General features: G+C 46.7%; 2 protein-coding genes across 5 annotated transcripts; one reads left to right on the top strand and one right to left on the bottom strand.

Annotated features, from left to right (window-relative positions):
• Positions 1-190: 190 nt before the first annotated feature.
• On the bottom strand, positions 191-16,335 carry PGPEP1 (pyroglutamyl-peptidase I). Of its 4 annotated transcripts, none has more exons than XM_027812664.2 (5): positions 16,246-16,335; positions 13,280-13,332; positions 7,585-7,701; positions 6,835-7,067; positions 191-6,462 (listed from the first exon to the last, which is right to left on the bottom strand). In XM_027812664.2, the coding sequence occupies exons 1-5, from the start codon at positions 16,304-16,306 to the stop codon at positions 6,270-6,272; spliced, it is 657 nt and encodes a 218-aa protein (XP_027668465.1). In that variant the 5' UTR covers positions 16,307-16,335; the 3' UTR covers positions 191-6,269. The 4 variants fall into 4 exon arrangements, with proteins under 4 accessions (XP_027668465.1, XP_055562916.1, XP_027668466.1 ...); XM_055706941.1 differs by lacking the exon at positions 16,246-16,335 and adding an exon at positions 15,851-15,954; XM_027812665.2 differs by lacking the exon at positions 16,246-16,335 and adding an exon at positions 15,266-15,548.
• On the top strand, positions 16,086-23,989 carry LSM4 (LSM4 homolog, U6 small nuclear RNA and mRNA degradation associated). The gene is made up of 5 exons (XM_005444269.4): positions 16,086-16,519; positions 16,697-16,738; positions 16,877-16,975; positions 19,449-19,632; positions 22,504-23,989. Exons 1-5 carry the CDS (start codon positions 16,517-16,519, stop codon positions 22,590-22,592), a joined length of 417 nt encoding a protein of 138 aa, XP_005444326.2. The 5' UTR covers positions 16,086-16,516; the 3' UTR covers positions 22,593-23,989.
• The last annotated feature ends 181 nt before the right edge of the window (positions 23,990-24,170 follow it).

The raw sequence follows: 24,170 nt of genomic DNA, 5'->3' as shown, positions 1-24,170 counted from the left end.
TCCAAACGAGAGCTACACAGGACGTGTAGTCCCAGGGCTCATCTCCAACGGCAGCAGGTGCTTCAGGGATGGTATAAAACCAAATACGCCGTTATCTGGCCAGTCTGTGATCATTGGTAAGTAATTACCACCCTACAAAAGGCATCTTTAAAAATTACTTCTTCCCACAACTGTTAAAGACAACCAGGAGTCAGAGTTAAACTCTTTTATTTACTTTGAAACATCAGTTTAAGTTTTCAGTTACAAAGTCCAGTCTAGCAATAGCAAGCTGAAAGAATGTTAACGGTTCTTTATTACACAGCCCTTTAGTGACACACTAGATTGTTTGGTTTTACAAGGCACTGCAAGAACACACTGGGAAAAACAGAAGCCCCAACAGATTTAGAACTGTAGCTCCAAGAGTCCTGGTAAGCATGAGATCAGCAACACCTGAGATACCCAGACAGACGACTGTTTATTTCACCACAATTAACGAACAGAGGACCCGAGAGGCTGAGTGACACTGTAACATGCATAACAGAATCCGAATGAAACACCTAACCTTGAAGAAGAGACAAGACAACCTTCACAAATTGGGCCAACCCAACCAAGAGTGACAAGGAAGTAGCAAACACTTTGTTTTTTCCCTTTGTCGGGTCTGAGCAGGTGTCAGAAAACCTCGAGAACTCAATTCAGTGCAGTTTCTGAAGAGCATCCTTGGATCAAGGGGCCACTGACCGAGCCCAGCAGTTTCTCCTGGTGCTGAAAGCCCAGCCTTTCCCTCCACCTTACGAGCAAATGGCTCGTCTGTCCCCATCACCACCACTCTGCTTTCCAAAAGTGAGCCCAGCACAGGACAAGGCACTCCCTGTTTAATCAAAGTAAACATTTGCGATTTAAGCAGCTGGTGCAATAGAAAACCTGAAACGTGTATTTAAGTAGCACAGAGTTTTATTTAAGGGCAGTGTGTAGTTTCATTTCCTATATTTAATTCCTATCTAGGGGGAGGCATTTTCTTCTCTACTTTGTCTTAAAATAGACTGAGCAGAAGTGGATCTCAGCTTTCAATTAATATGCAGAATTAACAATATCCTCAGCTTTGGAGGTTTGGCAGAGTATCACTTTCACCATGTAAGCCACTAATCTGACATGAATACAAGGGTTTTTTTTAAGAAAAAGTGCACTTTATACTGCAAAATGTTAGGGTTTCTGGTGCATAAATAACAAATCCATCTACATCAAGACGGGTACTTATGCTATCAACTTGGGGTGTTTTATTCAAGCTGACAGATAAGTTTGAAAGGAAGCCTTCGGAACTCAAATTCCTCTCATTAAAATATTATTGGATAGCATATTGAAGGAGACAATAGGAATGAAGTCACTTTGTGAAAGTACGCACAAATTAATTGCCAACAATTTCATTATCTGCACTGTGGGATGGAATCTGAAAATCATAATTAAAACTCCCAAATACACGTGTACTTTCTATGTCTAAACAATCCAGTCAGCTTCCAAACACTACCACTCGCTCGAAGAAGTGCCGGAGCATCAGCTGTGTGGTTAGAGAGTTAGAAAGAGCCTAGAAGTTAAAAAAGATGCACAAGTCACAACAAGTTAAACCATGAAATAACATGGCCAGACCATAATCGCCGCTTTAGCCTAGCGCTAGCTCTCCTGTTAGCTGGGAATTACCAATTCAACTCGTTTATATGGTTTTCACATTTTTGGTTTTAAGAAGCTCCTCCTCCTGCCGTTCCTTTTATACGTTTCGTAAGGAAGCCTGCATGTGAGGTCAATGAATCATGCACTCCTTCACATGAAGATTATTTGAGTATCAGAAGAAACTTCAGTGGATTATTTAGACTTTTCACTAACAAAAATAACGACACTGGGAGTCTGTGCTGTCCATTTGCGAGTCTACAAGCCTGGAAGCTCCCGGGCTTTTCTTCCAGGCATGGCACTGTGTGACAGTGGCCTGGAATAATCCCCTTTGCCAGCTGACCGAGGCACTAAAAGGTTAAATATTGCCTGCGCATCCGGCAGGACAGTGAGAGACAGGTGGGAGTTTGAATGCTACATCTAAGCGTAACTGTCTAGGTAAGTAAATACAAACAGCACGGTTTCCTACCCGACTTACCACGGTACATGCTGCACAAACCCTACGGAGATAAAGTTGACGTATCAGCTCAGAGCCCTGGTTCAATGAGGCTGTTTTTCTGCTACGGGCAGCAGGCAGTACCCATCGCATCAGGCTATGCTTTGCAGCACGACGCTGTGTGCAAACGCCTTCTCTGTTTCCGCAAGGAGTCAGCCAGGAAGCATTTATCTCAAATTTACTCCAGACGCCTTGCTTTTGAATCCCCCTCCTCTTCGGGGTGAAAGCAGAGCAACCGGATAGTTTTCATGAAGTCTTAAACTTTTAAACACGCTCAGTCAGGTCCCTCCTGGAAGGACTCTGGAAGCTCAGCAGTTCTTGGCTGCAGCCTCATGTCACAACCACACTCAACACCTCTAACCATCTTCATGACCTTTTCATCCTTTCCCATGCCTACCACATTTAGGAGGAAGCCATCAGGTTGGGGAATACTCCAGATAAGTGTGAGCTGCTCTGTATGAGCTTAGAGATTCCATCATCTTTTCCAAAGCTGCCAAAAAAATTACAAATAGCTTCTGTACAACGGGTGTTCACCTTCAGCCATACCATAAAATCACAGAATATCTCAGGTTGGAAGGGACCCATAAGGACCATCAAGTCACCCACAAGTCTTTATGAAGAAACTTTCGAGTTCACAGTTTCTTTTTGCTGTGTTTTATAATGTAGATTACCATGTTTAATTCAAAAGAAATATTTCCTGACAGCAGTGTTGCCAAATTATGAAGGAGTTTACGAGTATCTGGAGTTCCCCAAAATCCTCCGCAGCATCCAGTAACTGCAACAATTACACTGTCATCACCAAACTTCACCAACACGTTAGCCAGTTCCTACTCCAAGCTGTTGGCAAGCAGATAAAATGACATCAGACCCGATACAGTGGAACCTCCCTAATTCTCTCTTCCCCATAAAATATTCTCACCCCCGTTTCTCCGTGAAGCGTATCCCAGAGACAATTTTGCAGTCACAGGATTCTAAAAACTTTACCAGCTTTTACATTTTACAAATTGCAGGCACAGTAATTAACACTAAACCTGAACTTCCTACACTTACTCACTAGCACAAAGTTTTTTGTGGTTGGCAACAGGTCTCCCAGTCAGTGCAAATTAGCAAATCCTATTTATTGATGATCTGGAAGAGAAAGCAGATAGTAAGCATGACACAAAACATCAGCTTTTTGAAGCTCTGCATCAGTTTGACATATTTCCAAAGAAAATATCCACCTATTGGAAAGGCATTATGAACTGATGAATTTAACAAAAAACTTTCAAAAAACCAAAAGTATTTAATTTAGGTCAGATTAAATAAAATTAGTTTAATGCCATTTTTAGAAGTTTCACTACACAAAATTTCTCTACCACCAAGACACCCTTTACAAACATAATCTCTGGGGACTAATTCTCAAAACCTCAAAGAGATTATAAAATAAATTATGTTTTCTAAGAAACTGATCAGACGGAAGCTTCACAAGAACAGATTACAAGGAAACGCACAGCTCAAAGTGACGCCCAAGGCAAAGTATTTCCAAAACCGAGATTTTTAACGCTGACACATAGGTCAACCACTGCAGTCCACAGATGAACAGCAGTCACAGAAATTGGCTCAAGACCAGAGAGCACCCAAGAAAGTATCTACAGGTGTGGAACAGGCTGAATAAACCAGCGTGGAAACCTGCTCTCTCCACACAGCCGCCGCCGTCTACCTTCCCCAGATGAATTTGGAGCCACTCCTCCTCAGCCACATCCAGGGGGGTCTCTGAGGCTGCCCGCTTGGATGCTCAAAGGAAGCACAAACATTTGACAAAGACAGAGATGGCACATCTCGCTTAGAGACATTTATCACCACCAGAGCCCGACCAGCGACCTGCTCCAGCCCTCACTGCTCAAGGGGAGGGACAGCCAGCAGAAAACCCTCCCCACCGCCGGACCAAACAGCCCTTCCTACAGCCGCTTCAATCCCATACTCTTTTTTGTTATGGTCTCGCTAAACTGTTGATCTTCCACCCCTGTGTTGTTCACAACTACATTACACGTAAATTAAATAGCATTACTAAAAAGTACTTAATTGCCGAACATAGCAGGATACGTGAATTACTCCTCTTTTAAAAGTTTAGCAGCTAAGGTACACTGATGATGAAAACTCTTTACCAGATAAAGGAATAAACATACAAGATAAGTAGCTCAACTATTTGCAAAAATGTGTCAAACCACAAAAAATTAAAACAAAATATTAAATATAATAAATTACTAATCAGAAAGTCTGCGTGCCTGCTGACAATCTGACAAGTGCTACTTCATAGCTGAATGCAAAAGAGAATATTTACTTTGAAGGCAAACTCTTTTGACCAGGAGAGCCTGCAGAGTAAATACAGCGGTAATTTCCCTGGTAAACCAGAAGTCTATCCCAACATTTTCATACACAGGTCCCCTTAGCAAAGTTATCACAACTGCAGATGTCTTCGTCCTCTCTGCAGGGTTACAAGGAGAAGTGGTGTTTCTTTTGTTGCTAGACTTCTACTGGAAAACAGCAAGTTAACGGCAGCTCTCACTGAGAGACAGTATAGCAGAATCATTCATAATGAGAAAGATGAAAATAATGGTATTTTAAAACATTTCAAAATGTTGGGGTTTTTATATATATATATTTATATTTGTAAAAGTCTCAGAATCAAATCACCACCCTCTCCATTTAAATGGCCCCCTCAATGAGACCTACCGGTCATCAATTATCAATTTTGTGGCTGTTCCCACTGTAACATCATCCGTCTTTCACTGGAGCCTTGTAATTTGGCAGCAAACCTACACGCATGACTAGTGTCAACCACTTGAAAAGTCCTGCTTAGAACCTGCATGTACACTTCCCCAAATTACTGGGAAAGTTCACACAAGAAGCAGCACTTTGTACCCTCCCATTGGGAGGGAGACACGAATAAACAGCCTGGAATACTCATTCTAAGCATAATCCCTAGTTTTCAAATAATTGCCTCTGGTTTACAGACAGTGAGACTAAGTTTAAGATTTTAGATTTCATTTGGCAGAGTGTCTTCAAATCCACACTTTTGCATATTTACACCTATAATAAATCAAGGTGGCAACTTAGAATTTAAGTTAAACAGTACTCTTCTAACCTTTAACACAAATGAAAATTTGTAACTAAGGAAGTTACAAATTACTCAGCCTTCACCTTAAAAATAACAGCTAGCACCAAGAATCTAGGATAAAGATCTCCCACGGAGAAAGTGGCCTTTAGCAAAGCTATTTAACCGCTAATGATTTGTTTTATACACATATGAAACAATGTGTTTTGTACAGGAGGTATATGGTTGACTTGAGTGAGGAAAGTGGCATCGAGAGCGTAATAAAAAAGACATCTGGAAATATTTGGCGCAAGTTAGGCTCACACTGTGTATAAAAGAAGAAAAAAACCAAACAAAACTATCTCCTGCTCCACAACAAAGGGAACCCAAAACACATCCCTTCTATTTGCAGCTACCAGTTAACCAGCACATTACAGAGGACCCTACAAATATTAGGACCATGTGGGGTGAGAAATCAGTGCCTAAAATATTTTTCCACTTCAGCAAAACAATTTCAAAGACTCCTCGTCTCCACCGAGCGCTGTTTTATAACCGACAAACCCACACACCATTCCAACGCTTTTCAGATGTACTTTGATGTTATAACCTATAATTTGGGACAAAGAGGGGAAACAAACTGAACAAACTGAAAGCAAACCTTTCAACTTAAGTCTAGTCTTTAGACAAGTCATTAGAAGACTGGGTTATCAGTTCCCTGCACCTGAACGCCAGGTCCAGATGAGAAACTTTCTGTCTGCGCTGTATTAGACCGGTCAGTAGCTGTCACTTGGCTGACAGATAAGCTCTGGATAAAGCACAGCACACACACTTCAGTCACTTCAGAAATGAGTGGTTGCAGGTGTTTTAAAGAAGAGATTTTGAATCCTTTGTTGCCTAGGCTGAAATGCACACATTTGACAAAAAACGTCAATTTCTAGAAGTGGAATTTTCCTTTTTTGAAGTCTCCAATTCTGGGTGTCTACGTTTCAGACCATTTTCCCCAGTACTTCAGTAGCAGGGAAAATTATGGAAGTGCAATACTAGGACAGCTTCTGCCCCCTTTCAGTGTTCATGCTGACAATTTATTTCATCTTTAGAATGCTCTAAAACATCCAGCATTTCTTCTATTATAGCCTGTAGTGCTCGACCCAGCTGTTCTGCGCTATATGGTTTTCCCAGCGGAGGCACGTGAACAAAAGCTGACCTCCCGTGGCTCTGATATAAGGAAGTGTAGTAAGTGAAGTCACAGAGGTATCTGAAATACAAGAGTAGAGCTCATTTAGCAACAAGTGACAAACACAGCATGCAAACTGCAGGACAGGGTGGACTGTGTATTCTTATCATTCAGCGTTACAGCAACATCCTGCAATCACGAGTCGAATACAAGCTGGGTACTGTGCATCTGTGTGGTTACTTTAATCAAATATAGGACAAAGAAGCTTAAAAGATATTCCCCCCCACCCCCGATGACTGGGTGACCACTGAAAAATAAATGATATTGCCAGCCCCATGACAAGTGAAAAGCATGTGAATTTGAACGTGAATTTGGACACGAAAAGCCTATGAATTTGAGTACGACTGCAACATGCACTGCAGAGTGAGTCTGTTTTCCCCATCGATCCCATACCTGCCGGCATCCTTAGATATAGTGACCGTGACATCCAGCCCCAGTGCTGAGACTCTCTTGCAAACCGTGTCCATGTCAATAATGGAATCGATGCATTCGGGGCCACCTTCTACGCAACACTGAGAGCCTGGGCAGAAACGGCAGTTGTCTAAGCCTTTATAACCTACATTATGGCCGCACTTCTCCAGAGTTACAGTCGTAGCCATACCCGAAACACCCACATGAACCACCAACTACAAGAGAAAATAAAAAAGTTAGATCAACCAGAATACAAACGGTAGAAAAGCAACTGCCCACTATTCCCAGTTAAAGACTGATGGAGTTCTTCATGTGAGAGCTCCTGTAATATACCACTGTAACAAGTCATTTTACCAATGAACTCGTGGGTCCAGTACAGAACAATTCTTGTTTCACCCCCTCCTGGCCTAAGTTATAATTTAGGCAGGCTGAAAATGAACGTTGGCACATTCACAGCCACTGCTGGAACAGCCCAGGTGGCACAGACTGACTGCACGCTGTCTAGACAGCCCTTTGCAGTGGCCTCTTCACACCCACTGCTCCCATTAATTAGAGCTCTATTCGAGCTATAAAATTCTACACGTTCACATGTTCTCACGACAAAAGAGGAAAAGATCTAGCGAGGGGCTACCAATCTGAACATGCATTAAAAATGGGACTTCACACTATGCTTGTTGCTGTAAGCATGACAGGTTTCAACTGTTTGCTGTCCTCCTCCCTTTACCCACTTACTTGGGGACTGTGCTTTTTCCATAATTCAGGAATGAGACTTTGCACTGTCTGGTATTCAACTGGGACTTCATAGACGTGCAGATCCACATCATCTCGCAACCCTAGCTTCTCCAGCTCCTAAGAACATAAAGGAAATGAACAAAATCAAGATGGTCAGGCATGAGCTCAGCAGAAGATATAATTCTGGAGGGTTTAAAGGCAGAGCAAGTCTGCTGTGAAGGACTAATGTCAGCTTACACTACAGGCTGTATATTGTAAACAGCACTGCAAAGAAAAGCCCCCAAATCAAACATAACGGGGAACAACAAAGGCATCTCTCCACCTGCGTTAACAGTTCACCCACAGGACCGTTTGTTTTGCTCTGATGTGTGCATAACAAAGAACTCAACGTTTAACTGACAATACTTATCAGCAACACCCACACTTGAAAGGTTGGCTGCATTATTTATATATAGTCATACTTACTTCTTGAAAGAACTACATATGATGCAGAGAAAGTAGAATTGGCAGAATTGTATTAATAGTCTTATTTGTCCTCTTCTCAGGACTGCTGGCCTGGAGAGCAGGTTCACATTTGTTTCCTGATCGAGAGCTCTCAGGGTTAGGTGACGGTACTACCAGGCTGTGATTCTCCACAAATATTAGCAAACACTCCCCATATGAGAAGCTGAAGCAACGTTGGCACGCCCTCCTCAACATATCTGTCTTATTTTGGCAGAATCTGGAATACAATACAGCCCGTTTCCCAAATGTAGAATGGGTTTCCATTGTTAGCTTTACCTATACCTGAGAGATTTTACTTAATTCTGCAACGCGAGCTGTTACCATTGCAGTGATTCAACTAGTGCAGTAAATTATTTCTCCCTCTGTAATGTTAACTAAAGTCATGCCTTGAAAACATCCCAAATATCCAGGCAATACACTTAAGCAATTTCCTTTAAACCTTTTAAACCACAAAGCGTCAGTTCAATACCTTGCAAAGACTTGTTTAAAACCAGAGGGAAGAGGAAAGATCTTTTTTCCCTCCTGGTATACCCGACTGGGAAGCGCACAGTTTCATCCCAGCAATGCAGGTTCCCCCTACGTACAGCCCACGGTCCTGGCCGCTTCTCCCTTGCTCTTCTCTGGTCTCAATTTCAGCACTCTCTAGTCTCACCAGTAAAGCTTCAGTTCCAGGTTTGTCCATTTGGTACTTCAGCCTAGCCCCAAACCAAACCTTTCAGAGCCATCAAACCCAAACTTTCAAGAACCCAAGGAAAGGATACACACATGGTCTGAAGGCTCTGAAAAAACCATGTTCTTAAAATCATCAGCTGAGCTCAAACCTAGGAGCCTCATGCAAGTCTTACACTGGGAGGCACTTTTCCAGCAGCTGAAGCAACTTCAGCTATTGTGTTTAATGACTTCCAACAGCATCTAACTCAGACCAAGGTTCTTTCCAATGAGGACAACATTTTTTGGCACTCTGGAAAAACTTTACAGCTGATTTTCAAGTCCAGTAAGTGACTGTATATGCCATAAAGTGCACAGCCTTAGTCAGAGTCTGCCCACAGGTCTGTCTCCTCTGGAAAGAAGCTGCAGGTGCACCCTTTCCTCTGAAGGCAGGATCCGTGTGCTCCAGCATCTCCGTCACCAGGTCTGCATTTCAGCTAAAAGAACCAGCCCCAGCTTTCCACAAGTTAATACACAGCAGGAGCTTGTCATCTGGGGCTGCTCTTCTCCTCCGAGATGTACATCAGCTGAAATATGCAAGCTTACTGGCACTAAAAGCTCGGAACGATTACTTGTGCTAACATCAAAGGGGCTGCACGCACAGCAAGAAAATAACCTGCTACTCTCACACCCCTAACCCCTTGTTCTTATGGATCTGAGGTAGAAACAGCAATGTGAGAAACCATCAAACTATCAAAATCACTCAAGAATATTCTGAAATGTGCTAAGTTATCTCTATTTCGGGTTTGGATTTGGTGATCAGAGCCAAGAGCTGCTCTTTCATGCAATTCTTAGGCTTTATTTTCCCTCACATAAGAGATACTTGCAAACTTCAGGCTAAGTTAGCTATTTTCAATGAAGCTTACTCAATTTCAAAACTTGTATTTCCCTAGGTTTAAAATTATTTCAAATTTAAGACAGTTGAGAGGACAAGTTGAGGTTTTTGGACTACCCCATTACAATCCTACCTCCTCTATACAAATGTGAGCAGTACCTGAGCATCCTTTTTTCTGTAGTTATCAGCATCAGTCGTTTCTCTACCAAGAAAAAAACCTTTCACACTTGTACGGACAGACCAAAGTGTAACAAGATTTAAGGTGGCTAAAAAATGCAGCAAAAGCAAGAGTAAGACTTTCACGGACCAGCAAATATGAGCAACAACAATGATAAATCACTTGCTCTGGCTCTGAGGGCAAGTCTGATATTAAAGGCTTGCTGTATTGATTAGTGTCTGGCACACACAGAAGTTCATTACCAGAGATGGATGCTAAGTGATGTTTCATCACATCTTTACACAAATCTGCCTTCAAAACATTAGCTGGTTTATGTAGTGCGTTAATAAAGTAAGTAGTTTACAAATGAGAATATTCAAATACAAGTTGAAGATCTCCAGAGTGTTAATTGGTAGGAATTCATCATCACTTCTCTAAAGAGCGCGAAACACAAATACAAGTTGAAGATCTCCAGAGTGTTAATTGGTAGGAATTCATCATCACTTCTCTAAAGAGCGCGAAACAGCTCCTAAAGATGAATTTGATCACAGAAAGTTCTACCGGCTGTGCTGAACGAGCATCTAGAGCGAGTAAGAAACCTCGGGCCGTATGAGCTGCGCCACCCCCGTGCCAGCTACCTTCTCCAAATGCAGGCACGTTAAACCTCAGCTTTACAAATTCACAACCTTCTTTTAACCAAACACAGCGTTCGCACGCTTCCATTCAATAATAAAGATGTATGCTGGCCCCCAGACAACTTATTACCCACAGCCTTGTATACCTGACAAATACAGAAAAACGAACATGTTTGACCGATTCCCTGACCCCTCAACAATGGTCGTCTTTGTGAGCCTTTAATATCCTTATCAGGTCTGTCTAGACACCCTGACAGCAATTGTCCTTAGTAATGTCAAAATGCACTCTGACCTCTGTCCTCCTCCTCCGGCTCAGCCAGAAGCACTCCGGGGGGATGAAGGCAGAAGCCCGTGAGCTTCACAGTCCACAGGGCACACCTGTGTCTACACCTAAGTCACACCGGGGAGGCCAGAAAATGCGCTGAACAGAAAGCCTGTTTCATTACCTTCTTCTGGCAAGGAAGGTCCCTCCCAAGCGAAAACTGCAGCTGAAAAAATTCCTCCAATAAAATACCAAAACAATGAAAACGCAGAACAGCAAATCCACATTAACACAGTATATTTTTACTGTAAGCCTTAAAAAAGAAAGCAGAAAGAAGTTATTCTTCCCTCTGAATTTATAGGAAATCTCTTCCCCACGTGTAAAAACCTCTGAACATTTCATCTTCACATTACTAGGTTGCTACCGCCACTACTATCTAAGGTACGCACATGTAAAAATAGTTAGCTTTCAAAACCAAACAGCTACATTAGAAATCCACTGCAGTTCAAGGGAAAAGACATACCATATCCACGTTCTACATAAGAAACCAAATAAAACCAAAAAGAGGACTGGAAAGAAAAGCAGAGAATTTTATCCTCCGGATGTGGGATAATAAAAGATGTAATAAACCAGAACTACCTTAGCCCTAAAGCTAGGAAGGATTTACAAAGATTGTTTAATTGATTTTTCTTCTATTAAAATGCAGATCACACTGTCTGGGATTCAGAAACTCAGACACGCCTTTGTGTCCACTCAGCTCCATGAAGTCCCCTGTCTGAAACTTGCACAATGCCCAACTCGCATGTGCTCAAAGACATGCTGTTCCTTTTTGTCTGGGCCTCTCAGGGCTGAGACAGGGTGAGGAAAGGCAAATCCTCCCTGCTGCACCAAAGTTGATGATTTTAGTCAGAAGCCATCAGCTATTAAACACGACTCAGGGGAAGATGGGTTCCAACACGGCACATCACACACCACCAACTCTAGTTTTATACTCTCTAAACACCCCCAAGCCCATAAAATGAATTTAAAATGCACGTGATTACTTCATCTATCAGCGATGCAGCTGAGCAGCCATCAGTGCCTCGAGTTGCTGGGCTGAAGGAACAACACGCCATTTCTCTTGATAGGAATTATACATCAGGTTTGTTTGCGTAAGCAACATCAGAATACCCACCACTCTTCCTGTTCCAGAAGCACAATACCTTTTTGTCCATCTCCTCTAGAATAAAAGTAGCTGGCTTACAATAACTGACATTACATGAGGAAGAACGAACCAAATCAATTAGCCTCACCACTAAATTTCAGTAACGTGCATATTTCCCCCCCCCCCGTACACAGCTTGCGTTTTTCCCCAAAGTTAAACCAAGCAAACCCTAACTCAAATGTATTCATTTCCAAAAGGCTCTTGGAGGCAAAGGTTTCGTCTTCTTATATCAGACAACACATTAGACATCTGGACATCAGTTGACTGTAATTGATGAGAGTTTGTGATTTAATTTAAAAGCATTCTAAAGAAGATATTAATCTCAGAGCCCTGAAGGGAAGAGAGATGCATCAGGGAGAAAAGTAGATTTAATTCCCTGGGCAACTGTACTAAAAGGTACCCTTGAATTCCCAGTAGCTTTGTCATAAACCACATCCACAAGTGCCAAATGAGGAAGAAGCAGGATAATGTGGCAGCACTGTCCCTAGCTGATGTTTTTACAACAAGCAGCCTTGATACCTTAGGTTAGCATCTAGCATGAATGTGATTTCTTCTTCTTGCCTCACTTGTGAACCTATCGGCGTTACAGACGAACATGCTCACGCAGATACACAGCTACAAGTGGTATAAACTTGATTTTTTCGAGCGTGTACGATCTGCTGGAGCAACGACCCTTCTCGAGCACTCCTGGCTCCAATAAGGTCCAACCCCGCCAGTCGAGCATCACTTGCTGCTTTCTCAGCAGAGAGGGGGCTGGCTCCGCAGCCACAAACACTGCCTGATCCCCCCACACCTCCTGCTTCACCTGCCACAGCCCACTGCCCAAGGCCGGCAGCTGCAGAAGGAACCAAGGGGAGAACAGAGGCAGCAGCAGCTGCTTTGCCGTGGAGTCAGAGTCCTGATATTCAGAGCCATGTTGGACAACTCCGCGGCACGCTCGACTCCACAAGGCTACCAGGTGGAAGTCTTATTGTGGATGAGACTTGGCTTAAAGGTTAACCAAGTTCCCCAGATTGAAGCTAGAACTGAGAGAAAAACATAACAATTCTTCTGGGTTTGTTTGTTTATTTATTTTTAATTCTCTACAGCAGAGGAAGATTCCAGGCTCCCTGCCCCATTTAACATCTTTCAAACCTAGGGAGTAAGCCTATGAATTCCTTACTTGCCTTAGCTACATTAACTCAATCTCATTAAATTCTACTAGCTAAGGGATTGTTTTCCGAGAAGTGAATAAAACATTATCCAGCTGACCATCCGGATATCTGGAGCGAGCTGGTTTCAGTTAATAAACTGGGAAGACAAGTTATAAAAGAGCTGCAAACTAAGATCTGTATGGATACGTTATCAGCACGGCTCTCTTAACTCGCTAAGAACAAAGTCACAGCATTACCTGAACTGCAATCCAGCTGGCGTTAACAGCATGCTCTCCAAACGGACCAAACCCTGGAAGAGAAGTAAGAATTCTGTGATGAAGTCACCCTTACAGGTGTTACTAAACTTACAAGTTGCAAAGCAGCCTGTGCTTTCCTGCTTTACATATCCTGAAAGAAAACTCACTTCTTCTAATGCCCAATCCTTATTTACTTCACACCCAAGTACTAAATAAGAGACCTTCATGGAAATATTTGAACTATACACCTTTTATTGTGAAGGAAAACAATAGCTTGCCTCAGAAGATACTCTTTTTTTTTCCCAACAGATGCTGGGGAAACATATTCTTTTCCTTCCTGACCAGGTTAGAAAAACTTGCTATTAACAGCTAAGTTGACCAATGTCACAGAATTAGAATCATTATTGGATTTTCTGTTCCTGATTGTTTTAGCCCACAGCAGATGCTTCCACAAACGCAGACAAGCCTGTCTCAAACAGTTCTTCTCTGTTCAGCTCTTCACCAAGATCTCTGATAGTGTCAGTTACATCTTACAAGGAAATAAGCAACACAGTTGATGACCCACCTACACCAAGCAGCAAAGGTTATGATAGCATTATCAAAAATTCCCACCACGTCTACATTTCCTAATGAATAACTTAGAGTTAACTAGTAATCCATAACATCTTTTCCTGAGCAAGCACAGAAAGGTTAAGCAATTTATCTGGCTGCAACGTCAATATGCTTTAATTTAAAATGTCAGAGTTACCCTATGAGCCTAATGCAATTAGGAGACATAAATTCTAACTCATGAAAGGATTTGAGAGGGACTACAAATATTATATGACACGTTAATGGAAACATTGTATTTGCTATCAACATTAAGTCTGAGGTTATACTGCACACGATGACGTAAGGAATTTGCACAGCATCGGCATGTCCACACCAATGGATCTCCTAGAACCTAACCAGCGTCGGTATCTCCCCAAAATAAATCTTTGAAAGGTTTCCACAAAATTAAAATATAGGTGTGTCCTCCTGTGAGCAAACCTCTGTCTCTATGACCGCAGCACAGGCAAACAAGTCAAGTCATCAAAATGCACAATCGCGACCTGCCAGGTTTCATTCCTAAAGGAACCTAACAGTCTTACAAAAGAAATAAACCACATAGATTTCTTTTTAACAATTCAGCTACCAGAAGGCTGAAATTCTACAGGTGCCCACGCACCTAACATACCCCTCTCACTCTGAAGCCAAACGCAAATTGGCACGAACACAACTGTGGGCTACTGCTCCTCTGACTCATCTCCTAGACAGATCCCCTGTGTTATCTCTTTCACAGAAGATAAGCAACTTTGTCAGCAGCAGCAAACTCCACCGAGCATGCCCAGGAGTTCCTCTGCATCCACAATAGGGCCCTCCAAGGCTCATTAGCAGTAAACCAGCTGCAGAGATCTTTATGGGATTATCTCCTTAAACAGTTCTAAAAAAGAAATTGTGCACGAGTAATACTTATCCTCAGCAAGTACATGCTCGTAACTCAACGGGAACACACCACCTCTCCTAGTTTTAAAAAGGAATTTAGCATGACATTGCTGACAGATTATGAAACACGGGTAGACCTGACAAGATAACCAATGCATTTTAGAAACAGACTTCCCCTGAAAACGGGGGAAGAAGAGAGAGAAGTATTGCAAGCAGCAGAGTATTTACTGACGCAAGTTTTCTGTTTAGTCACCACCAAGCAAGCGCAGCTGCTCAGCACTAGATACGGGTTTGGGAAAGGCAGAATTTGCCACCTGCTTCCTCGCTCTCCGCAACTGTTCTCTGCAAAGGCACTGGCTTCCAATTAAAACCGCTCCAGCGCATCAACGACAACGCACCCCTCACTGGTTATTCAAACGGCCTCAACTTCAGCTGCCGAGGGGAGCCCTGAATAGTTTCACCGAGTTCCCCATTTGTCACAGGACTGCCTTCCCCACAAATCAAGCCAGCCGGCCTTTGTACCCCGGGCAAAGGAGCCTGACAAGCTCTCGCCTGCGAAGCTGGGGCCTTTCATTCCTTCACTTATTCTTCCCCCAGGCGCTTCGGCCGTGCTGCGTGAGCGATGTGGATCACGGCTTCGACACCTCAACGGCTCCGGACGGGGCAGCCAGCGAGCGAGTGGCCCCCACTGCGCCTCAACCGCTCATCCTGCTCCGTGGGGATTCCGTCCCCTTCCTTCCCCCAACCAGCAAACCCTTGGGGGAGGATCAGGGGTGGAAGAGGGGGATCCCAAAGCCCCTCTCCCCCTCCCCGACTGGCTAAGCATTAGGAAAGCCCCTCACCAAACAGCACCACCCCCCCCCGAGCCCCTGGTACCATCACCCACTGCAGCCCCTGTGCTCCCCCAGACCCTGCCTTCCACCCCCAGCGCTCCCGCTTATCACCCCACACAGGGGACAGCCCCCCACCCCCTACTTAGGCACCCCCTGACAGGACAGGCCCCCCGCGCCCACCTGAGTGAAGGGCTCCCCCATTCTCCCCTCACCTCCCACCTCAGAATCCCCCTCCACCCCTGCCAGCTCCCCCCCCCCCCCCCCCGCCCCGTACCCGTCACCACCACCGCCCGCCGCGGTTTCTCCATCACGGCTCCGTCCCGGCCCGCCGCCGCCGCCCCGCACTCAGAGCAGCCCCGCCCCGCCACCGAGCGCGCTCCGCCCCGCCGCCTAGAGCGGCCCCCCACACCACCGAGCGCGCTCCGCCCCGCCGCCTAGAGCGGCCTATACCCGCCGCTTCCGCCGTCGGGCCGGAAGTTGCTCAGCGGGAGGCGGCTTCGGGAAGGGCTGGGCCCAAAGCCGCTTCCTCAGTAAGCAGCGCCTCCCGGGCCCAGAGGAGTCTGTAAGGGGCTCCGGTGGATGTTGGTTAACACCGTCACAAAACGCTCAGCCTGACCCACGCGCAGGGCTGTCCTCCCCCCAGGAAGGGGGCCTGGGGAGAGCACCAACCAGGGCCTGGATCCGCGGGTACCGGGAGGGGCCACCGGGAAGCCGGCGCAGGGCACTGCATGCGACACCGCTTCCCGCTCCGCTCTTCAATTTGCGGCGCTGTCGTAAAGACGCGGACCGGGAGGCGCGGCGTTGCTTTACGGCCGATGCCGTGTTCCGCGCTCTGATTGGCTCCGCCGGGCCGCGGCGCGCTCTGATTGGCCCCGCGCGGGGCCGGGGGCGGTTTGAGCGGTAGCGCCCGGCGCGGTGGCGGCTCCGCGACTGAGGCACGATGGTGAGTGGCGGTGGCTGGGCTGGGCCGGGAGCTTGGGGGGGGGGGGGGGGCAGGAGCCGCGGGAGGGGGGCTGGGCTCAGCGCTGCCCGCCGCCGCGGGCAGCGTGCCCGGTGTAGCGGTCAGTTTTCCGGTTCCCGGTGGTGCCTGAGGCCTCTCTGCTCTTTTCCCCTCTCGCAGCTGCCCCTGTCCCTGTTGAAGACGGCGCAGAACCACCCTATGGTGAGTACCGGCAGTACGGCCCAGCCCCGGGCCTGCAGCCTGCCCCGGCCTCAGGCTCACCAGTGCCGTGCGGGTGACACCGGCGCAGGTCCCTGTACCGGGGCTAGACCAGCACCCCGTCACTCCTGTCTCTTGCAGCTGGTGGAGTTGAAGAACGGAGAGACGTACAACGGGCACCTGGTGAGCTGTGATAACTGGATGAACATCAACCTGCGGGAGGTCATCTGCACGTCCCGGGTAAGGCTGGGCTCCCCCCTCTGCCCCGGGCAGGGGGTCACCCACCCTCTGTGAGCCCTCGCACAGTGTCCCCAAGGGTGCCCGGCTGTGCAGCCACGGCAGCTCTACTATAGCTCAGAGGTCCTCGCCTCTGTGGAAGCATGATTTCTGCCTGAAATGCAAATATAATATAGTTATTTATAATATCCGTAACGAAGGAATGCACTTATGCACCCACTCAGTTGGAGTGGCTTTCTACATGCATCCCCCTTGCAAAAGCATTCTCAGTGCGGGGATGGGGGCCACAGGAGAGGGTGCCACAGCCTGTACTGTGATGCTGAGCTGGGTTTCCCAAATGGAGCCTTCATCTGTCAGACGCTGTCTGAGAAGTGAGGTCTGCTTCAAACACTGCGCTGACTTTTATTAACGTGCTTGTCTCTCACACTCTTAACTCTCCACATCAAAACGGAGGAGCCTGTTTGCCTGCGCCGAGGCTCTGCACCGTCTGGTACTTTTGCCCTTGGCCAAAGTTGCTCCAGAAGATTGTGATCTGTGTTTTGGGCTTTGACCTCAGTCAGAAATGTCTGGTCTTGTCCCTACCAGCATATGCTGTGGGAAGCAGCAGCTGGATGGATGTTGGCTGTCGCTGCTCTTTCCCTGCCCCAGAGCATCAGAGCTCCCTGGGAGAGATCCTCGTTCTTCTGAAAATCTCTCTGCAACCCCCCCATACCTGTTGTCTCCACAACAGGAAAGTTTTGGGCGAAATTGTTGGGGCATGGAGGCACATTTGCATGTCAATATGACAGAGTAAACATTTGGAGCGAGGTTTGAGAGGGACCTCTGGGGCAGAGCAGCAGGGTTAGATATTTGTGGGCGCACATTGAGTTGTGGTGGGACAGACAGGAAAGAACCGCTGTTGAATTTAGCAGGAGAGGGCCTAAAAGGAGGTGACAGGCAGCAAAGCCTTATCTGTGCCGGTAACAGGTGGTGATCTCCTCCTCCTTGGGATGTCGCTTCCTATGCACAGTGCTCTGCTGTGGAAGAGCAGTGGCTCAGGTTTTATTCCCTCTGAGCGATCTAGAGGGATCCAGTCACCCAGCAAAGCGGCCGGACTCATCAGCTCTGCATCCACCCACCTTAAAATGCCTCCGGAGCCTGGGTGAAAGCCGAGCTGGAGCCGCTGCCAGGGCTGTACTGGTGGCACTGGTGGGACTGGCCGCTAGATGGCACGGGGCGGCGGCGGACGGGCGGTCCCGGCCCGGGAGGCGGTTGTTTACTCTGGGGAGGCCGGAACGAGGAAGCAGGGAGCCTGGCTCCATCCCTTCCTGCATCCCGAGCCAAGGAGCAGCCAGGCAGATCCAAGGCAGGGTGGGGTTTGCTGGGTGTCTCTTGGAAGAGGGCTGGTTCGCTCTGTCTTGTCTTGTGCGCGAAGGACTTGTCGGTACAGGCAGAGGTGCCCCAAATAACTCCTGGGTGGAGGGGGGGAACCGACTGTTTTATCCCAGGAGAGGAGGAACGAAGTGTTCTTGTTTAACCCACTCTCCTGGGACATGACAGATGCCTCGTCCACATGCTGCCTCTTGAGAATCGCTGGGCTCAAGCGATCCCATCTGCAGCCAAAACCCTGACAGAGCCGCTGCTGAGCCGGGGCTGCAGTGGCGGAGCGGGACAAGGCGGGTCCCCATCCCTCCTCCCAGTTACATCATGGGCAGCTGAGTTGTTGTTCAGCTTCAGACTCGATTCGTATTCCCACAGCTGCACTCGGGACGCAGGAGCTGAAGCCCTCATAGGTGGTGTCCTAGGAAAGCCCCAAAACTGCGTTAAACAACACACAGAGGCAGCTGCTCTGTAACTGGGCACCTGAAGACTTCTTTTTTTTACATATATACATATAATTTTTAAGCTTATTTTCCACAGCTGCATTTACTGTGCTCTGGTGGCACACACCCTGCAGCCAGCTGGCTCCAGACCTGCCTTGCTGCTCCATCCACACCCCAGAGGAGGGAAGGAGTGAGGTGACTCCCAGCTGAGGCTGCTGGAGAAGAAACCCGGCCATGCTCACGCCTTTGCTGCAGCTGCATTTTCGTTCGTAGCCGTTTTAACTTACCACGCTTGCCTCTCTAGCCCCGCTTTCGATTCCCTTCTTACACAAGAAGGGAAGGGGGCTTGTTTCCTCAGCCTCTTCTTCTTTCATTTTCTGTGAGTGTTAGAGGCAGTTGTGGAAAAACTTGAAACCACAGTTGCTCGTGGCTCAGTGCCCTCCCCACCCAGGTAGTAGGGCTACATGTTTTGGATGGAAAAAAAACCCACAACACCCTTTTTTTTTTTTTTTTTTTTTTTTTTTTTTTTTTGCAACTAGCTACAGATAATGCTTTCAGAAAAGATTGGTGGAGCTGTCACATGCTTCAGAAGTGGCAGAAATACTCAAATGTCCCAAAAGTGATACAAAAGCACCGGGGTTTTGTTCATAGCCTAACACGTTGCTCCCCAACAGGATGGAGACAAGTTCTGGAGGATGCCAGAGTGCTACATTCGTGGCAGCACGATTAAATACCTGCGTATCCCTGATGAAATAATTGACATGGTGAAAGAAGAGGTGGTGTCCAAGGGCAGAGGCCGTGGTGGGATGCAACAGCAGAAGCAACAGAAGGGCCGTGGTGTTGGAGGTGCTGGACGAGGTAATGATCCTGTTTGTTTTTCAGCTCGGAGAGGGGTGAAGGGGATCCCTGGCTTTAAATTGCCCCTCTTGTGCAAGGAATGGCTCTCACTTCTTGGCTTTAAACCCAGGACCATGTGTCTGGGAGAAGCTGGAGCCGCTCCTGCGCAAGATCTAGTCGAGCAAGTGTCTTGCCTCGTTTGCAAGGCAGCCTCTGCCAAAGAATAGAAAGGATTTGTGCCAGGGATGTGCCTCCCTCATTATTGGGGTTGGGCAGGAGCTTAAGAGAGTCTGAACTTGGCTGTTTCTACCCCTCCTGGCTAGTTTGGGAGCCTGGCCCTACAAAACTGGTGTCTGTTAGCTTAGCGCATCAGGAAGGGAAAAACAAATGGCTATTCTATTTGAAAATAGACTGGGCTCTGACCATGGCAGTGATAGGAAAACATCATCTTTTCTGGCATTATAATGAGGCTTTTGATGTCCTGACTTGTTGATTTTATTTTTTTTTAAACATCTGAGTGTTTGTATTCCTCCTGCTCAACACAAATAATTCATGTTTCTGGTAAAAGGGGAGGTTGCCACTTACGAAGAAACAGGTCACCAAAACAATGCTTCCTTCCCTGTCCCACTTCATGGGGTTAGGTGATCTCAGGGTGCTTCAGCTGGGGGGTATGTTGCTCTTTTCTCCCCAAACTGTGCTGCTGGAAGCCCAAGAGCCGTCGCTCTCCTTTCGTGCTCGCCCCTCCTGCCACATCTTTGCGATTCACTTCGTGGTCACCTTGCTCAGCCCCAGGGTTGCTGTCGGCGCAGGCTTAGCCTGCAGTAGGAGCTTAAAATCCCAAGTGCGCTTCCTTGCTACAGCGGACTCGGGTTTGGCCCAGGAAATCTTAGGTTTTAAAAGGAGTCCTGGGGACCGAGACACTGGATGAGCAAAATCTCTGTGGAGCACCCTTAAGGAGCTCCCTGAGCTTTGATTATGTGAGGAATCCTGGTAGGACAGCTGGGATGTACCTGGGGCCATCTCACCATACTGGGACGCATGGCGTCTCCAACTCTCAGGGACTTCTGGAGGAAAAAACCCTGCGATTTGTGCTGCCTGTGCTACCTCCTGGAAGCTCCGAGCATGCAGTAGTGACCTTTACAAATCTGAAGGCGCCTTTATTTTTCCTCCTTCCCTTTTCAGTGTCCAAAGCACTTGACATAACAGCTTTTTGGATATGGTTATTTGGACAAACATTTTAGCTGAAATATTTTCTCTGCTGTGGAAATACCCACCTTGTGGAGAGCAGAGCTGAGCTCTGTTTGAGGTGGAGTTCCCTGCTGTTTTGATGTGCAGCTTAAATTCGCTGATGGAATATTTTAAAGGGAAGCTTCAGCATTTGCTAATTAGCTAAAAGGTTTGGCTCTCATTACTGAGACATGAAGGGAGGAGGGGGGGTTGGAAAGGCAGGACAATTTTGTTGGGAGGCCAGCAGGCAGAAGTAAAGCTATAATTGTGCACACAGTTGAAAGGATTATTGTTTCTGACACTGGTAATCCTTCGTCTTTTACTTCTCGGCTTGCCAAGTGCAGAAGTATGGCAGTCTTTGCTCGGCTTTGCTGGGAGCAGCTGGAGCCCTGCGAGCATCCCGAGCACTGCAGGGTTAGGAGCAATTATTTTTGTTTTGCCTCTGGTTTAGGCACATCGCCTCAATGAGGCAACCAGAGCAGAGGGCTCCAGAGAAGCTTTTCTGCCTGGTGCCCGGACTGGGTCTCCTTTGGGTTCTGCCATTTGTGTGGAGGTTGGTTGGCAGGGTAGATCCAGAGTCCCTTTATCGCTTGCATGCCAAGATAAAAACAACTGCCAAGAATTGCTTTCGGTTTGGGATGAATCTGAGCAGGGAGGGGAGAGTGGGGGTGGGCTCAGCAGCTCCCATGACAAAGACAGCCACAGCTTTTGGGTACAAGGATGCTCGTATGTCTGCAGCGGGTCTCAATGCAGCCTCCTGCTTCCTGCTGCCTCCCTGGTGGCGTGCTGTACCCAGCGCCCTCTCCGCAGCGCTGGAGCACTCCGTTGCGGCTCGTAGCTGAGCGCTCTTCAAACAGATTTGTCCTCTTCATTGCTTTTGGTTTGCCCTTATGGGTTTCAGGGATTGCAGTATCACCTACTCATCCCACTGGATTTAACATGTGGTATTGCTTCTTTGGTTCCATTTTTCAGGAGAATTCTCAAATCATGGAGTGGGTTGGGTTAGAAGGGACCTCAAAGACCACCCAGTCCAACCCCCTGCCACGGGCAGGGACACCTTCCACTCGCCCAGGTTGTTCCAAGCCCCATCCAACCTGGCCTTGGACACTTCCAGGAATGGGGCAACCACAGCTGTTCTGGGCACCCTGTGCCACAGCCTCACCACCCTCACAGTGAAGAATTTCTTACTAATAACTCATCTACATCTCCCCTGTTTTAATTTAAACCCATTACCCCTTGTGCTATTGCTACAGGCCCTGCTAAAAAGTCTGACTCCATCTTTCTTACGAGCCCCCTTCCAGTACTCGGAGGTTGCTATAAGGTCTCCACAACCTTTTCTTCTCCAGGCTGAACCACCCCAGCTCAGCCTGTCTTCATAGGAGAGAAGAAGTTAACGTCAGTTTAGGATGATGGCACAGCTCTCACGTTAACACACCAGGGAGGTATTGCTGGGCTGGTGTGGGGGAATAAGTTTATGCACCTCGTAATTGCAGGGTCTGGAGCTGACAAGGGAGAAATAGAAAAGTTCTGTTACTGCTTGTAAGACTAGAAAATAGGCGTATGTTCGGGTAAAACGTGAGTAACCGTGAAGCTCTGAGCGGTTGGGAGATATTGCTGGCTTACAGTGATGCTGTTACATCTGCGCTCTTTCTTTCTGCCCCGTAGGTGTGTTTGGTGGCCGTGGCCGAGGAATACCAGGCAGTGGAAGAGGCCAGCAGGAAAAAAAGCCAGGCAGACAATCGGCAAAGCAATGAGAGGTTGTCTGCGCCTTGGCCGAGGACAGTGCTGCACCGCTGTTTGGTTTTGTCACCTCAGGATTGCCATGTGTTCAAAAGCATTACCTTTCTACTCTTCCGCCAGTTGATCAGTGCCCGAATCGTGTCGTTTGGAAGCCCCTCGCAATTTAATCTGGTAAAGGGGAGTTATTTGCTCCTTGTAGTCAACAAGTCATTGGCAATACTTAAAAAAAAAAAAAAAAAGTCATTCATGGGTAAGGACTGAAGTTCTGCCTTCTCCTGAGGGTGAAAATACTATTTAATTTTTCAGGGTCACCAGGTTTAATTTAAAAGATCATCCTGTACAGTGGTATAAGAACGAAGGCACACACTTTCTGGATTGGTTGGATATTTTTTTTTTTTTAACACTTGAAACTTGGGAAACTTGTCACATTTGTAACAGGTGCAAGTGTTTTGGTTTAAAAACACTGAACTTTGAGGATGTTGTATCTTTACACGAATAGTCTTAAGGGTTTGGGTTTGTTTTTTTTTAAAAAAACAACAAACTTTTAAGCTATTGCTTATCTTCTTTTTCTGGCCAGCTAGTTCTGTCTCCTGTCTTCTGGCTTGAAGGAGAACTTAGGATGAACATTGCATTGGCCTTCAAGGGTTCTTTCCAAGGGAGCTTTGTGATAAAAGGTTTTCCCAGTTAGTCTATTACTAATTTGACTTCAGATTAGAGGTTTCCTTTACAGGAAAGGGTTTTCTGTGTTTTCTTGCAGAAGGCCGATGTGCCCCTTAGTCTTCATGGGTGGATAATTTTTTTTTTTCTGAAAAGCAACCTAGCTGCTGATTTTATTTTTTTTTTCTCCCCGCTTTGAAAATTCTCTCCCTTGTGCCTGTGACACAAAGTCCTCCTGAACCCTGACAGTATTTCTCAAGCTTATTTCTTCTGGTACCTAGCGACTGACTTCACTATACGTACTTGTCATTCCCTTTTCTAGTCACTGATTATCCTTCCCTGGGGACACAGACCAGTGTGTGAGCATGTCCCCCAGACCAGTGTGCGAGCATGTCCCCCCACCCCTGTAAGTTAAAGCTCTCGTGAATTCCCAGGTCGGGTTGATCCAGTCTTCCATCCCACGGGGGTGCCAGGGTCCCAGGAGCAAAATGCACCCGCAAAATATCCTGGCTGAATTGAATGGGGTGCCTGCATGGGGGCACAGGGGGAAGCCAGAGGCTCTGGCTGTGCCTCAACCCCCTGAAAGGATGAAATAGCTTCATTTTAGGGGACAAGCTGATATTGTGACTTCTTCTGAATGGATTTTTTGAGTTTGGTTTGGTTTTGGTTTGCAACCTATTTTGAATTCCTGTATTGAAGCCTACTCTGCCATCACCACTGTGTTGAAAATGAGTAAAGAACATGCTTTTATATATACTTATTTTTTTAATGTTTATAGAACTTGTGTGCAGTGGTGAGTAGGAATAAATCACCAACCTCTACGAAATGCCTTCCTCTCTGTCTGCAGCAGTGCTGAGCCCTGCCCGACTCCGCGTGCGCTCCTGCAGCTGGCTGCTGCCTAAACCCGTGCTGGACCCCCGGTATAAGTGATGAAT

This window comes from Falco cherrug, chromosome 4 (assembly GCF_023634085.1).
Source record: "Falco cherrug isolate bFalChe1 chromosome 4, bFalChe1.pri, whole genome shotgun sequence".
NCBI lineage: Eukaryota > Metazoa > Chordata > Aves > Falconiformes > Falconidae > Falco > Falco cherrug.
Note: the sequence above shows the minus strand (reverse complement) of the source record. Positions and strands in the feature narration are given on the sequence as shown.

What these genes read in the sequence shown, in the direction of transcription:
- LSM4 (XM_005444269.4), top strand. An exon ending in CGGCGCAGAACCACCCTATG is followed by an intron (nt 16,739 to 16,876) that starts GTGAGTACCGGC and finishes TGTCTCTTGCAG; the next exon opens with CTGGTGGAGTTGAAGAACGG. An exon ending in AGGTCATCTGCACGTCCCGG is followed by an intron (nt 16,976 to 19,448) that starts GTAAGGCTGGGC and finishes GCTCCCCAACAG; the next exon opens with GATGGAGACAAGTTCTGGAG.
- PGPEP1 (XM_027812664.2), bottom strand. Translation starts at nt 16,306, where the DNA reads ATGCAGTGCCCTGCGCCGGCTTCCCGGTGGCCCCTCCCGGTACCCGCG. An exon ending in ACCCGCGGATCCAGGCCCTG is followed by an intron (nt 13,333 to 16,245) that starts GTTGGTGCTCTC and finishes CTTCTCTTCCAG; the next exon opens with GGTTTGGTCCGTTTGGAGAG. An exon ending in ATATCTAAGGATGCCGGCAG is followed by an intron (nt 6,463 to 6,834) that starts GTATGGGATCGA and finishes CTTGTATTTCAG; the next exon opens with ATACCTCTGTGACTTCACTT.